General features: G+C 52.1%; 1 protein-coding gene across 2 annotated transcripts in view; it reads right to left on the reverse strand.

Moving 5' to 3' along the window:
* Window positions 1-420: 420 nt before the first annotated feature.
* The window catches only part of ABTB3 (ankyrin repeat and BTB domain containing 3), a 287,877-nt gene continuing 272,426 nt past the window's right edge, over window positions 421-15,871 (reverse strand). For both annotated transcript variants that reach the window (XM_012772781.2, XM_076007061.1), the window contains 4 exons: window positions 15,322-15,403; window positions 9,002-9,070; window positions 6,914-7,027; window positions 421-2,594 (listed from right to left, as the gene is read on the reverse strand). In XM_012772781.2, coding sequence (XP_012628235.1) covers window positions 2,385-2,594; window positions 6,914-7,027; window positions 9,002-9,070; window positions 15,322-15,403 — 475 coding nt within the window. In that variant the 3' untranslated portion in view covers window positions 421-2,384. The remainder of the gene's footprint in view (window positions 2,595-6,913; window positions 7,028-9,001; window positions 9,071-15,321; window positions 15,404-15,871) is intronic.

The following is a 15,871-nucleotide window of genomic DNA, read 5'->3' on the forward strand; positions in this document are numbered from 1 at the left end:
GGCGCACCACATGGAGATAACCCGTATTTCTCACCCCCCCACCCTCAAAAAGCGTCATCAAGGCACACGAGGGGCAGCCAGAACTCCACCCTCTGCAGGCGAGCGGGCTGCAGCAGCAGTAGGTACTAAGGCAGGGTCCCGGGGACAGTGATGGCACCTGTAGTTCCTCTGCCTGATGGGAAGGGACCTGAGGGCGCTGCCTGCCCTGGAGGGCCTGTAGTCTCGGGGGGCCACAGCTGGGTCAGCCCCCTGCCACGCGGCCAACAACAGGAACACCTACTTTTTTTTTTAAATCTAGTGTCATCATTTCCGTCGACTTTTTCTGCGGGGCCACATTTTCCAATCTCTTAAATGAGTGAGGTTCTCAGGCTTGAACGGTTGGGTACAGAACGCACTCACACCATACAAACGATGCGAGGCTTGGGAAAATCATTTCGTTTAATGACAGAGAAAGCACACCAAACTATAACAGAAGCCCTGCTGGGAGTTGCCACTGTACAAACCAATGCCTGGAGGCCCTGAACGAGCGTTAGACATTCACAGGGAGTCTGCTGAGGTTGAGGAGACATCCAGGCAGCATCTCTGAGCATCCAGGGGCGGGAGGAGGCAGGCGACAGCCACGATGCACGGGCTGTGTGTCTGTGACGTGGACTCCTCCGCAGGCAGTTTATTTTTCCTTCCTCATTCGATGGTAAGGGCTGGGGGAGGTTTGCAGATGACCACGTGGAAGACAGGCCTTCGGTATTGGCATTGCAGAGGAGCCAGTACTGCAGACAGACACAGCCCGGGTGCCCCACGGGCCACACCCAGGAAAACCATGTGACATCAGTCCTCTGAACAACGGCTTGGGGAGCAAGCGTGACAGAAGAACAGCAGCTCCTTTAGAACCTAGGGTCTGGCACGACTTCCTGAAGGCATGCTAGGAAATAGGGTTATCAACCAAACTTCGCCATCCCCAAGGGTAAAAGTCATTCTCCTAGTTTTTACTGCATGTCTCTAGGTTTCAAATGAAAGGACAAGAAAATAGGCCGCAACTGAAGAATTATTTGGGATATTGTGGCACTTCACCAATCTCTTTTGCTAATAATATATGGCAGAGCCAACGGAACCCTGTTGATATAAACTTTCATTGTAATAACCCTACACTGTACACTCTCAGAATACAGAAAGAATCCATCCTATCATACATGTTTCGTTTTTAAAAATAATCTAACATAGTCATAGTCTCTGTCTAGTAACAAACTATTAACATCTTCTGAGAATACAGAGAAAACTCTGGCGTTAACAGTAAATTCTCTGACGTGCTCCCCCCCCACCCCCCTCCAGCATCATCTATGAACACATGTCTGCAAAAGCATCCCAGAATCATCCGTAATCAGGAGAAGAAATGGATATGTCGGTTTCACCAAATAGACTTTTAGCAAGAAGTAATGAAACATTTTTAACTTGGCAGAAATGAAGCACAAACGTAACATTTCACAGGTTTGGGCCCATGCAAATGCATGTTTGGTTATGTGGGGGTGTTTTATTTCACCCCAAAACCACGATTGGCATGCAGGTTGTTTTCAACTATTGAATTAGAGATACTTATTGGCAGTGCACCTCTTTTGTGTAACCATGATCACTAAGGCAAGGTTATTTCCCCTTGTATAGAATATCAGCAGTATCTTGTCAGATGCATGTTTACACAGCGTGGACCTGCGATTTACTGTTTAAAAAAAAAAAAAAAAGGAAAGAAAAGAAAACCTCAAAACACAGATCCCTAGACACAATTTAGTTGAAAATGAACTGTTAAGCTTTTAGAAATATATTTTAAACTACAAGACTGCCCTGTTTTTGTTTTGTTTTTTTTATGAACATTTTAAAAAGTCCCCACCCCTAAAAATTTGCCAAATTATTTCCTCGTCATGGGTCACAGCCTCACCAATTGGGAACCATGGTTGACGCTCGCTGAATTGCAGCTACCAAGATCCTTAGTGTGTAACACAATGCTCTTCAGGGGCGGGACAGTTAAGTTCTCCGACTGTCAACCCGGAATTGGAGTGACCATCAGGCCTCCGTCCATCCACCCAAGAGTGGTCCCCGGCAGTGGGTGGTCAGCAGCCCCAGGGCGCCTTCTGCAGGGGGTAGCTTGGTTGCCCCATGTTGCCCTTCAAGCTCTGGACTCGGCTCGTCCGATCTGCAGACCAGTGGATTGTCCTTTGTTTTTCAACAGGAACACATGGGAGCTGGATTTGCTTATTCAAGAGAAGCTGAGGCAGTAGAGGCAGCTCCGTGGCCCAGCGAAGAAACAGACACCAGGTGGAATTGGTACGTGTTTGTGTAAAGCCAACGTGGCAGGAGAACTGGAAAGTTCCTGGGAAGCATTCGCTGCTCTGGACGTTTCATACAACAGAACCTTTGGAAGACGACAAGTGGATGGACTGAATCCGGATGGCCAACGTCCTCTGTAAGTCCTGGAGCACATCCTGGCCTGTCCCTTCACCATTTTTGTCATATAGGAGCTGCTTGAAGGCTTCGTTTTCGATGAGGACCATCATGTTTTTGAGAAAGTAGCCTTCACAGTATGCCGAGAGCTCTGTGACTCCAAGAAACTGTGGAGAGTGGAGAGGAAGCGGGAGACGGTTAAGCTTCTGAAATGCACCTCTCAGATTATGCCTTCAGATGGAGGGATGGCCAACACCGGCTAGGGCAGACTGACTGCAGAAAGGGCCCTGGTTCTCCACCCTTTGCTGTATCACACCCTGGGGGCATGGCTTTGCAGCTCATCCCAGCAAAGGGCTACAGTCTGCTCCTCCACTCCGTGGCCTTGTGCAAGTCAGGACACTTCTCTGCGTCTCAGTTTCCCAAGTCACAAAACGAAAAGGGTGGACTAGAGGGGTGCTGTACTCTGGGGTGCCATTTAGGACAGGGACGCAGGAGGTAATTCTGTGGCCTCCAAGAGGCTGATGAAGCTCGATGAAGTTTATCAGTGAGAAGATTTGTTATCCCACAAGTGCTCACAGATGCACAGAGCCCGGCAATGGCAGAGCTCACAGGCCTGTGTTCATGCTTTCTTCACGAGCCCTCCTCTTGGAGTCGCAGAGCACAAGGCCTCCTTGCACAGGTAGGGAAACTGAGACTCAGAGTTGCCTATCTCTGACTCTGTGGCCACAGTGAGCATGTCCCTGGCACTTTTTTGGTAGATGAGTCTCACTCAGCACAAGTTAGTGTGAGTGGGGAAGAATGAGCATAATAAATACTACCAATAAATACATAATAAATAATAAATATTTAAAGTATTTGGTAACATTTATTGAATATATTAGCCACTAGTATATCACCACCACAACCAATTACTGACAGAGCTCAGATAGGCCTGCGGGCCAAATCGGCCCACCACTTGTTTTTGTAAATAAAGTTTTATTGGAACACAGCCACACCACTCATTTACATATTATCTATGACTGCTTTTTGCAAAGTTGAGTAGGTACAGAAGTGACCATATGGTCTGCAAAGTTGAAAATATTTATCTGGCCCTTCACAGAACGTGTCTGCTGACCACCACCACCCTCCAGGGGTGGGGAACCTGCAGCCTTAAGGTCACACGAGGCCGTCTAAGTCCTTAAGCGTGGCCTTTTGACTGAATCCAAATTTTAGAGAACAAAGGGGCGTAGCAGAGGAAGATGAAGCTTTTCTTGCCTCCTTCGGTGCTCAAAAAAGACAAATCTTGAAATCAGAAGGCCACAGGTTCCCTGCCCCCCGCCAGAGACCACGTCTTACTATTCACAGTTTCTTATTATGTTCTGATGAACACGGCTCCTGGTAAATAACGGTCGCCCAATAAACGCTAGTGAACGAATCCCCTGGTCTCCAAACCTGTGTTCTTCCCGTCACGGCGCCCTGTTGAGCTTATTGCATCAGCTGAGATTCAGTCTGATGAACCAGCTTTTTCTTTTTTTCTCATGTTGAGAGGCACCCCGGAAGGGCCATCAGAAGCTCCAGGGCCCTCTCTTCACGACTGACTGGTTTGGGACAGCTTTGCTAGGAAAAGGAGATGGCTAAGCCGTGCATTCAGGAGCCGGATTTCTCATCCGCGTAGAACCGCACAGCTGTCTGAAGCGGTGAGGTGCGGCACAGAGGCAACGCTGCCGAGGTCCCTGCCGACATCTGGAACGCGGCTGTTAGCATCCTAACGCCTGTATTTTGTGGGGTTCCAAACCAAGCATGGGTTTCTTTCTTTCCCACTCTCTTCCTAAACTAGCCTCCGTGTGCAGCACGGTCTGCCCGTAACGGAATCCGCATGGCATGCGGGCACCGGCGGGGCTGCAGGGCCCAGGGCGTGGGAGCAGCGCCCTGCCCTCCACGCGGCTATCACCAGGGGCAGGCCTTCTGCTGGAAACACTCCAGGATGTGGCCTGGAGGGCCGAGGCCGAGGCTGGTGTCTGTGAGAGCCACAGCCCAGGCTGCAAAGGCATGCCAACGAAAGAGGCAGTTTCTCTGCCATCGCTGTTCTGAGCCTGTGTCCCCAGCCGGGGCTCACGTTCCATCTGGCTGCAATATCAAATAATGAGATGCGCCGCAGCAGCTGCCTGCCAGGGAGCTTGCGGAACACAAGCCTTGCTGCCAAGGTGATGGGTCACAGAAAAGCAACTTGGGGATGTCGGGTTCATGGGGCACTTTGAACGGCCATGGCCAGGAAGGAGGGCAGAGGACCTCGAGGCTAGTCAGGCCTGGTACAGAGAGAGTTTCTCTGGATGCTCTTCTGCAAAGTAATCAATTTAAGATAAAAAACAGTTGCTTGTGTCCTAACAAAACAGATTTTGGCATAATCTTCAGTTAACCACAACACTTTGTGTGTGTGTGCCCGTGTGTGTACAAAACAGACTGACTGTACCTTTTAATATACTGATGCCTAATCAGAAAACCTTTTTTGAGTATCAAGGATGATGGAAAATATTTCAAACACTTAATAGGCCAGACAGTGAACACAGGGCTAAGAACCTGTGCTTTGGAGTGAGACATCAAATCTCAGGAGTACACTTCTGGGAAGACACCCCAAAGAATTGAAAGCTGGGACTTGGATAGATTTTGTAAAAGTGTGTACTCAAGTGTACATTGATAGACAAATGGATATACACAATATGGCACATGCATACAATGGAATATTACTCGGCCCTAAAAAGGAAGGAAATTCTGACACATGCGACAACATGGATGAAGCTTGAAGACATTATGCTGAGTGACATAAGCCAGTCACAGAAGGACGAGTCTCGTATGATCCCACTTACGTTAGGTCCCTAGGGCAGCCAAATTCATAGAGACAGGAAGTAGAATGGTGGTCGCCAGGGTCTGAGAGGTGGGGCGTGGGGATGGGGAGACAGTGTTTGAAGGGAACAGAGTTTCAGTTTGGGAAGATGAAAAATTCTGCAGATGATGGAAGTCCTGGTTGCACAGCAATGTGACTGCATTTAATGCCACTGAACTGGATACTTAGAAGTGGTGAAAGTGGTAAATTCGATGTTATATATATTTTACCACAATAGGAAAAAAATCTCTTTACTGGCTGTGTAACCTTAAGCAAGTTACTTCGCCTCTCTGTGCCTCCGTTTCCTTATTATGACATGGGACTCATGACAGAATTTCCCTAAAAGGGCTGTGGTGAGGATCAAAAAGAAGATGCAAGCTCAGGCACCTGCACATTAAAAGGGCTCACTGCACGCTGGCGTAAGACAAGCAAGTACAGCTCACAGCTGCCTGATTTTTCACAAGGAGCAATGAGGACATGAGTTGTCACTCTAGAGAGCTGTGGACAGGGGAGGCATGAGCACTGAGCGCCACTTATACCACTGAACCAACTCCTCATCCTAACCGGTTCCACTGTCTCTTCCTAGACTTGTCAACCCCCTGTGCCCGCACACGAAACAAAATGAAGTGGAAACTGGACAAATTATTTCACTTCTCTTGGGCCCAGCCTCCCACCTGTGAAGTGAATTGGATGAAATCAGTGGTTCCCCAAACTGGCCTGAAGATTGGCCTCGGGGCTGATGTCACTCTGGGAGCTTGTTATGAATACAAATATCGGGGCTCCCTGCGGGGGCACTGCTGGGTCAGCGGGGGCGTGGGGGGCCGCATGGGCATTGTGACTAGCAGGCAGGTGCTGGGGACCCCAAGGACTCCTCCAGTGCTGACAGCCTGTCCTCAGCCCTGGCCACATCCGAGCACCACCTGGGAAGCTGGGAGAATGACCTCTCCCAGGCTCCCTTCCCAGAGGTTGATGTAATGAGTCCGTGGTAGGTCCCAGGTGTGGGGATTTTGGGTGAGTGCCCAGGTGATTCTAAGGTGCAGCCCACACGGAGAACGATTCTAGAATAGTGGTTCTCGCCCTTGAGCAGCATCGGAATCAGCTGGAGGGGGTGGGAGCCACAGATGCCCGGGCCCCCAGAGGTTCTGGCTCAGCAGGTCTGGGGCAGGGTGGGAAAATTTACATTTCTTACAGGTTTCCCAACGATGCTGACGCTGCTGGATTGGGGAACAGTGTTTTTAGAGCCTTAGAGGGTGTCACTTAGACCAGCAGCAGAGACAACACCCAGGGGCTTGTTAGAAAAGCAGAACCCGGGCTGGGCCCAGCCCAGGCCTGCAGAGGCAGAGTCTGCAGTGAGGTCAGAGTCTGAGAAGCACTGTTGGAGAACAACTCTGCTTTCAAAGCTTCCGGGTTCCTGCTTTCCTTGTATTCTAGGAGAAGGAAGGCAGCTTTTCTAGAGCAGGAAGCAGCTTTTGGAAGAGGCCAGCGGCTCAGCCCTGAGTGAACAGGCGCAGCCCCGATCACCTGACCCGTGCTTGCCAAGGCCCCACGCCCCTGCGTGTGCCCCTCCCCCTGCCTGTGCCCCTCGCCCCTGCCTGTGCCCCTCGCAGCGAGAACGGGCCCGAGTACCTTGGCGTGGTTGTAAATATCCACGCAGTTGTCGGTGTTGATGCTTTTTGCGCAGATGATCTCACAGTGTCGCTGCAGAGCCTCCAGCTGGAAGAACTTGGCGGCAGACAGAAGCTGTGGACCGTACAAAGAGTCGGTTAGGGGTGGGGAGGGGGCTAGCAGCAAGGAAATACCGTGGTGAGAAAACCCTCCTCTGCCACAGCGGCCTCACAGGTGAGGGCACTGGAAACACAGCACAAAGGTGACCCTAGAGGAATGGGACAACGATGGGACTCCATTGTGGGGGAGGATGGGGGACAGGAGGGGCCGAGTGCACCAGAGTCACACCCATCACGGCTGAACGGCAACCCCAAATGCACACAATTGCTACGTCCAGAAGTAAGGGTGAGAATAAGAGTCTTATTGGCAAGATGGACATGGACCTGGCTCTCGTCCTCTGCGGCCCAGGTCCCCGCTCAGACGCCAGCTCCTCAGAGCAGCCTCCCGGACCACCCGCCCCCAGCTGCCTCCAACGGTCGCGCCCCTCACGCCAGACGTGGCGTCATGGCTGCCTCTTCGTGGGAGGGCAGGGCTCTTTGTCCCTCTCCGTCTCTGTCTCCGCTGCAGCCCTGCGCACAGGGGCATCGCGGCACAGCCTGGACAGATGTGCGCAGACAGTGACAGGCTTTGGGGAGGGAAGAAGAGCTAGAGCAAGAGTTCAAAGCTCTGCCTCTGGGGAAGGCCTGGGGGAGGGCAGGGAGGCGCTGGGGCGCTGCTTTGGTTGACAAGCCCTTCTGTGTGGTCCACACGATTTAAATGTGCATCGATTATTATAATTTTAAAATAATTCTGATTACTTTTGTTTTTGTTAAGCTTAGTCAACAGAAGCAGTGGAGTAGGGAAGGAACAAAGAATCTGTAACTGGTTGTGATCCATCAGTTGTAAACATGCCTGTACTTTGACCAGCTAAAGTCATCGTAAAAAGTCAGTGACTGTGTGTGTGTTGGGGGGTGGGGGTGACCACAGAAGGTTTCACAGAGTAAGAGCAGGACACGTGGCCCACCCAAAGGACACACAGCCCCCATGGCACTCACTGCGTGCCAGGCACTGTGCCAAGCACAGAACTTCTAAAATCCCCTCGGAAACCCAATGAGGTCACTATTATCTCCATTTTATAGGCGAGGAAACCGAGGCTCGGAGAAGTTAAATCACCTGTCCCAGGCCACACAGCTCAGAAATGGCAGAGCCTGGGTTTAAACCCAGTCCGGCTCAGAGACTACGCTTGAGCCATGGCGTGGAGTCGCCTGCGGGACAGCTGATCACGCCCTGACAGCTCTAGTCAGCCGGGCACCTTGGACTTCAGACATCTGAGGATTCCTGGGGTGAACTTTGGCTTCTGGTTCAAAGCTCCCTGCTTTGATTATGAACACTGAGAAGAGTTCCACTCTGCAGGGGGGCAGGGGACATCGTGGCCTTGCACAGAGGGAGCAGAAGCCAGGCTCCGGCACAGGGGAGGCTAGAACTGGCTGGATTGCGTGAGGGGGACAGGGAAGGCGTGGGGAACAGAGGAGGAGGTGGGCGTGGGCAGGGTGTGCTGCACGCCCAGCGGATGGTCGGCCCGAGGAAGGCTAGGTGCCTCTGCCCTCGGCTTCTGGGTCTTGGAAGCATGACAGCCTTGTGATCGGAGGAATGATTTTAGGGGATATAATTCTTTTATAAATGACAGAGGAGAAGAAATCACCTGGGATATTTCCTGACGACACCACTAGAGCCCCAGCTGTGCCCAGAGCTGGAGCTAGCCTCAGACTTTTTAGTACATTTCCTGCCCTGCAGTGCCAGTTAAAATGGGGCTTCACTCAGTGGCCACGGAAAGGTCTAGGCAAGAGTAGTAGCACCCCTGTTTTTCCAGGGAGGGGCTCTGCTGAGAGGCCCTTCCCGTGAGGGAGGACTAAGCGGTCAGGAAGGAACAAGAGCCCCAAACCCTCAGCCAAACGAAAGCCCAGCACAGGTCCCTCCAGACTCCGCTGATGCAGGCTGGTGACCCGTTTGCAGGGGTGCCACAAACCCGAGGGGGGCGGTGACAGGCCCCTGGCGTGATGGACGCCTTACCTCCATTATCTCGTTGTTTTTGATGAGCAGTGACTCTGGGCCACCGTAGTAGAGGTACTGCATGACCAGCTGGAAGAGAGGACACAGGGAAGAGTGTCAGTGGCACAAACACAGTCATCTTAAAGGCATCGGTGGACATCTCAACTCAGGCTAGTTTCATTTTTTTCTTTTGAGACAAGGTCTCTTGCTCTGTTGCTGGGGCTAGAGTGCCATGGCGTCATCATAGCTCACTGCAGCCTCCAACTCCTGGGCTCAAGCGATCCTCCTGCCTCAGCCTCCGGAGTAGCTGGGACTGCAGGTGTGCGCCACCACGCCCAGATATCAGGCTAGTTCTTGGGACCTCCAGACATCATTATGGGTGGTTGTCCAACCACAAGTGACCCAGAGCTCACTACCTTAGGGACAGAAGTTCCATTTTGAACAGCCTTATCGGTCAGTCTGTCCTGAGGCATGCTGACAGTGTCTTCCTGTGGCTCCCAGTCCCAGGTTCCACGCCCATCCCCAGGGCCAAATGAAACAATCCTAGCCTCTGCTCCTCACGGCGATTTTCCCCACCTATGGGTGATAGTGGTGGGTTTGCTCCCGCCTCCCAGCCTGGTCATGCCGTCCAGATCTGCCGTCGAAGTCACACGGCTCAGAGAATCCACACCAGCAGGTCATTCCCTGGGACATGGCCCAGCTTGACTCAAAGGCTCTTGTTCAAGTCCCGGAGGGTGACTCTGGGCTACCATGAGATCACCTGCACCTATTACAGCTAGACAAGATCTAAGATGAAGCCATCAGGGGTCCAGGGTTTCTGTGTTTCGCTAATAATGTGTATGGTCCCAGCCAGGCTGTTCTTTGTTCGTGTGACTCACGACGTCTGAATGGTGTGCTAAGTTCCAGAGCTCTGCAAATTGGAGTCCCTCGAATGGAATGAGGTCCATGGATGTTTGCTGTCACCACCTCCCATGACAACTGAGTGTGAATGTTTTAGGTGGTGCATGCACGCTTCAATCTGTCCCAGCCTCCTCCAGTCCCCACTGCCACCTACTTGCACACCTGACAAACAGACTTTGACTCTCTGGATCTAAGGCAGCTGTGTTGGCTAAACCTGTACACTGGTGACATTCCCCTTTTGGGTACTTGTAAAATGACAAGCTTGGACTGGGCTGCTCTCTATGGTTCCTTCAGGCTCTGACAGGCTATGACCAACATAGGACAGCGGCTAAGATCAATGACCCTGGAGTTGGGCCACTTCACTCTCTCGTCTCGCTCTCCCACTTAAAAGCTGGGTGACCTGATTATGTTAGGCTCTGCTTATCTCAGTTTCATCAAAGTGGCTTAATCCTCATGGGGCCATGCAGAGGATTACATGAGTTATGACATGTAACAGGCCCAGCAGGGCCTGGTACGTGGCAAGCACTCAGTGTTAGCTCTTTAATTTTCCCTGAGATTGAAAAATCTTTTTCAAAATGCTTCTGCTAGATGCGGCCACTTTTCTTGCCCAGGCCATTCGAGACCCTTTGTGATTGGTCTCAGTCTACTTTTTGCATGTATGAGTTTAAGTTATTTAAAAAATATACTGTTGGCAGCTTTGTTTGATATGTATTTTACATCACAAAATGCACCTATGTGAAGTACACCACATGGTGGTTTTTAGCATATTTGCAATGTGGTGCAACCATCACCACAATCTAATTTTACAACATTTTCAATACCGCCCCCCTCCAAGAAACTCTGTACCCATTAGCAATTCCATCCTCCCCACCTGCCAGCCCTGACAGCCGCCTGGGTTTGCCTATTGTGGACATTTCGTATAAATGGAATCGTACATCACGTGCTCTTTTCTGTCCAGCTTCTTTTGCTTAGCATCATGCTTCAAGGCTTTCCCCTGTTGTCACAGGCATTGATACTTCACTCTTTTTCACAGCTGAACAACATCCCACTGTACAGGTACACTGCATTTTGTGTACCCATTCTTCAGCAGATGGAAATTTGGGTTGTTTCCACTGTTTGGCCATTATGAAGGTTGCTGCTATGGATTTTTGTGTATCAGTTTCCTTCCTTGGATCTCACCTGCCCTCTGCCCTTCCCTCCTCCTCCCCAAGCTGATCACCCCTGCCTTTTGTGCTCTGACCACTCCCAACCACTCGCCTGTATCAGAACTTCCCACCCTCTCTTCTGGACCCGTGCTTTTGCCCATACTGTTCCCTCTGCTACGATGCCCTCCCTTTCTCCGTCTTTTGAGCTCAGTCTCCCTCCTCTGGATCTAGCTCACTGGTCACCTCCACTGGGAAGTCCCCTGAGATCTCCTCGCTGCTTTCCACCCTATGTCTTGCCGGGCACCATGACTGCAGGCTTATTTCTCCCTGGAGTGTGAGGGCCCAGACTGGGTCTTGCCCATTGCCCTGTCCCGGTGCCCAGCACGGTGCCTGGCACACAGCGAGCGAACAGCGTGCAGGATGCTCACGTCTATGCACATGTCTATGCCCACACGTGGATCCTCCCCTCCCTCTTTTGTGTTTGAGTCTCCCATGTCCCGACTCTGGGCTTTGGTGACCACCTGCCCGTTGCAGAGACATGCGCTGATGGTGGGTGGCAGCGGCCAGGCTTTGTGACACAGCCTGCGTTACCCTCCCCCTCTCACCCTGATGGCTCATAAGCATTTGAAATACCAAGTCAGCGAACACTACGATATTGTCCTTATTAAAATCAGTTTATATAAAAACATCAGTTTGTTCCCCTAGCGCCTCTCATTTGTAAAGGCCAAACCAATAACAGTAACAACAAGAACCGTAATGATGACTGCCCTGAGCCCTGGGCCTCTCCATTTACGGAGCGCTTCTCACCGTGCTGTCCCATTTGCTCCAGGTCGGGCTGTGGACTCCAAGGCTGCCCCTCAGCGAGGGAGATCCCGGGGCTGATGGAACTTACACTGGGCTGCCCCGCGCCTCCTTCAGCCTCCACCGCCAGCACAAGCCCTTCTGCAAGGGGGTGACGCCGACCCCCATCAGGCCTGTTTGCCGAGCTGTTTTCCTTGGCGGCTGCCAACGTGCGTGAAGCAGGGGCTCCAATGGCGCCGCAGTCCAGCCTCACGCAGGCCCCCGCCCAGGTGCAGCCCCAGCTGCGTCCGGCTCTGGCCTGCACGTGACGTGAGACGAACTCGGGGGTGGAAACCGAAGCAGGCTCATTTACTAAAGTGCCTCTGTCAGCGTGCACCGGAGTGAGCAGGCCCCCGGGAGCCTCCGCCTCGGTCTACTCAGCCCTCCTTGGCCTATTCCAAGCCACAAATGAGGCTTTTCTTCTTTTATGGGGAAGGGGCAGGCACACGGGAAAGCCCCCAGGGCCTGTTAAATCATCCCTTCCCATTACAGTAACCCGAGGCTAACGTGGCCAGGAAACCTGCCCCAGTCAAAAGCAATTACACGCCTCGCATTCTTGGAGGCCGCCCTTCCCATGGGGGTCTCTGGTTCAGCGAAGCCGCACGGCAGACAGGTACTGAGTGCCTACGACAGCCAAGTTCTATTACGGGAACCTCCCCCATTTGTCCCGGGCTTGATGGCATAAGTGCCCCCTTCACGAGCACTCAGAGCTGGGGGAGCCAGCATTTTCCAGCATCCAGCTCACGCTCCAGACTCTAACGGGCTGGAAGATTCTTTCCTTAGGGCTGGGTGAGTTTAGGGAGGGCCCAAGTGCCCACAGCAGGGAGGAAGTTAAAGAACAGCTCTGGGAGTCACCAGGCCTGGTCTGAACCTCAGCCACTCACTCCCCTGTCTGCGTGCGTGCCCTGGTCCGTGACCGGGGACAGTGGCTGCCTTGCAGGGCGGCTGGAAGGAGCCAGTGGGGTGGTGGGCAGCAGTGGTTCTCAGAGTGGGGTCCCTGGAGCAGCAGCACTGGGGTTTTTGGTGGAAATGTGAATTCTCACACCCACGGAATCAGGGTGTGGGGCCCAGAAATCTGCATTTCAACAAGTTCTCTCTGTTTAGCAAGCACCTAACCTCTTTCCGGGTGATTCTGAGAACTGCAAATGTGCAAGACATGCAACTTAGGACACAGGCTCTCCACCTTGGCTGCACATTGTGATAATGGGCAGAGGGGCGAGGCCTCAAAATATTGGCACCTGGTGGGACCCCACCCCTAGATTCTGACTTGATTGGTCTGATGTATGGCCTGGGTGTTAGGAATTTTCAAAGCTCCCCAGGTGATTCTAACGTGCGGCTGAAATTGAGAGCCACTGGCTTTGAGCCCTCTCGTAGCTAATACTTAAGAAATGGGAACTGTCCTTATTATCATTTATTCCCACTTAGAAAGACCATTCTAGAACAATGTCACCAGGCTTTGCTACTAGACAGACTGGGTTCAAATCCTGGCTCTGTCACTAACGAGGACTAAGACTTCAGGCATAGCATTTTTCTGGGCCTCGACTTGTCCCTAAAAATGGGAATATAGTCATGTGCGAGCACAGTCATAGCTCCATAAACATTTCTTCATCCCCCTCCCTGACCCTAAAACAAGAAAACAGTTTCCTGGAAATTTTCAAACCCAACAGCTGCCATTCAAGAAAGGGCTGTGGCCACTTTGCTCTCAGTAGAAAGTGGTGCAAGGGGCTGGGAAAAGGCACTTGGATGTCTGGGGTGTGCCCACTCCCAGGCCCACGGTGGGGGTCCAGCCTCCTCACTGCTCCCCCACCTCCCCCACTCCAATGGGAGCTCACCCAGGCTGGCCCTCTTTCGTCCTTTCTCCAACCCTTAGTCCAGACTAACTTGATCGACAGGGTCTTGTGCTTAGCAGGGGGGTGGCTTAGAAAAACAGTGATGGCTAGAAAAACCACCACCCACTTAAAAATTGCCATGGTGCACCAGACACCAAGTTGAATCTTTTCTCATATTGTCCTACTTGATTTCTGCAAGAGATTCCAATCTCTACAAGAAGACAAGACTTAGAGGTGATAATGATTAGCATGTTTAAAATGGGGAAACTGAGGCTCAGGTTCCTGTCCATGGTTATTTGAGAAAGATTCTTGAAGTGTCAATCGCAACCAAAGGAATATGTCTCTAATGGTGGAAATTCAGGCACCTGCACAGGCTTTAGGGGCTAGAGTGAAAGCACGGTGGGTGCCCTCCTGGCAGCCCTCTGAGCAGCAGGAAGGTGGCCCAGGGTCAAAGGTGGGGGAAGAACCCTTCATGGCACTGTGGCGTGCAAGGTCCCAGCGTGTCTCTTCAGTCTCCAGGATACCTAAAGACCCAGCTGAGTGGCTGTCACCTTCCCTCAGACACGCCCCATGACTTCCTGCAGTCGTGCCTTTGTTTGTGCTGACCGTGCAGGGCTCAGCCAGAGTTTCGGGACTTCATATGCGCTGTACTCTCTGCCTGGAACGCTCTACTCTCTGCCTGGAACTTTCTAACCCGCTTTCTTGAGCCCTACCCTTCCTCTGGCCCGACAACTTCCCCCGGGCCCTGCGTGTTTTGGCTCCTATCACCTCGTCTGGGAGGCCTCCCCATTCCCTGGTCCGAGCTGCCACAGCCGGCAGGGTGAGCTGGCTCACCCCCCGTCACGCACCCCACAGTGTACAGTAGTCCTCCCTCATGTGCCGTTTCACCTTTCATGGTTCCAATTACCTGCAGCCAACCAAGGTCTGAAAATATTAAATGGAAAATTCCAGAAAGAAATAGTTCACACGTTTTAAATTTCACGCCATTCTGAGTAGCATGATGAATCTTGCTCTGTCCCACCCAGGAGCTAAACCGTGCCTTTGCCAGCGTCCCCATAAGGTCTACACCACGTGCCCATGAGTCACTTAGTAGCCGTCTTGGTTATCTCATCGACTGTGGGGGTGCTGCACTGCCTGTATTCAAGTCGCCCTTATTTTACTTCACAGTAGCCCCAAAGCACAAGATGCTGGCATATTGTTATGATTGTTCTACTTTATTATCAGTTGTTGTTGTTAATCTCTTTGCCTAATTTATAAGTTAAACTTTATCACGGGTATGTGTTTATAGGAAAAAGCATGCTATCTACAGGGTTCCATGCCATCTGCGGCTGCAGGCATCCACGGGGGGGGGGCTGGGAACATACCCCGTGTGGATAAGGGGGGGCCACTGTATTGTAATTGACAGATTACTGAGAGTCGCCCCTCTCATCTCTGAGCCAGGCCCCGCAGGCTCTCTGCTAGTGCTGCAGGGACGATCGGACGGAAACGAAATGGGGCTGCGGGTTCGGGAGGCTGACGGCGCATTGCAGGGGCTTCTCCAAGGGGTAACCCACAGGCCGAGGGTCAGAGGCGACCGCCCGTGCCCTACGCCCAACAGCACAGAGTGCAGGCTGCCGCCGGGGCTCACCTGGAAGATGGGGTACTTCACGTAGCCGATCTCTATGCAGGTGCTGTCGTTGGTCGGCTTGCTGGAGAGCAGCGCTTTGAACCTGGACAAGACACACACAGGGAGACAGAAAGACTCACACACACATCCACGGCTTACAGAACCTCAGCGCTCCTGAGGACAGACATCCCCCCACAACTCTGAAATACAGCAGGGAGAGATCCATGCATTTCTTAATTCAAAACCCTCATATTATACCATGATGTAATCTGAAATTAAAACTTTACAGTTGGCCGGGCGCTGTGGCTCACGCCTGTAATCCTAGCTCTTGGGAGGCCGAGGCGGGCGGATTGCTCAAGGTCAGGAGTTCGAAACCAGCCTGAGCAAGAGCGAGACCCCGTCTCTACTATAAATAGAAAGAAATTAATTGGCCAACTGATATATATATAAAAAATTAGCCGGGCATGGTGGCACATGCCTGTAGTCCCAGCTACCAGGGAGGCTGAGGCAGAAGGATCACTCGAGCCCAGGAGTTTGAGGTTGCTGTGAGCTAGGCTGACGCCACGGCACT

The sequence above is a fragment of the Microcebus murinus genome, chromosome 10, assembly GCF_040939455.1.
Source record: "Microcebus murinus isolate Inina chromosome 10, M.murinus_Inina_mat1.0, whole genome shotgun sequence".
Classification (NCBI taxonomy): Eukaryota; Metazoa; Chordata; class Mammalia; order Primates; family Cheirogaleidae; genus Microcebus; species Microcebus murinus.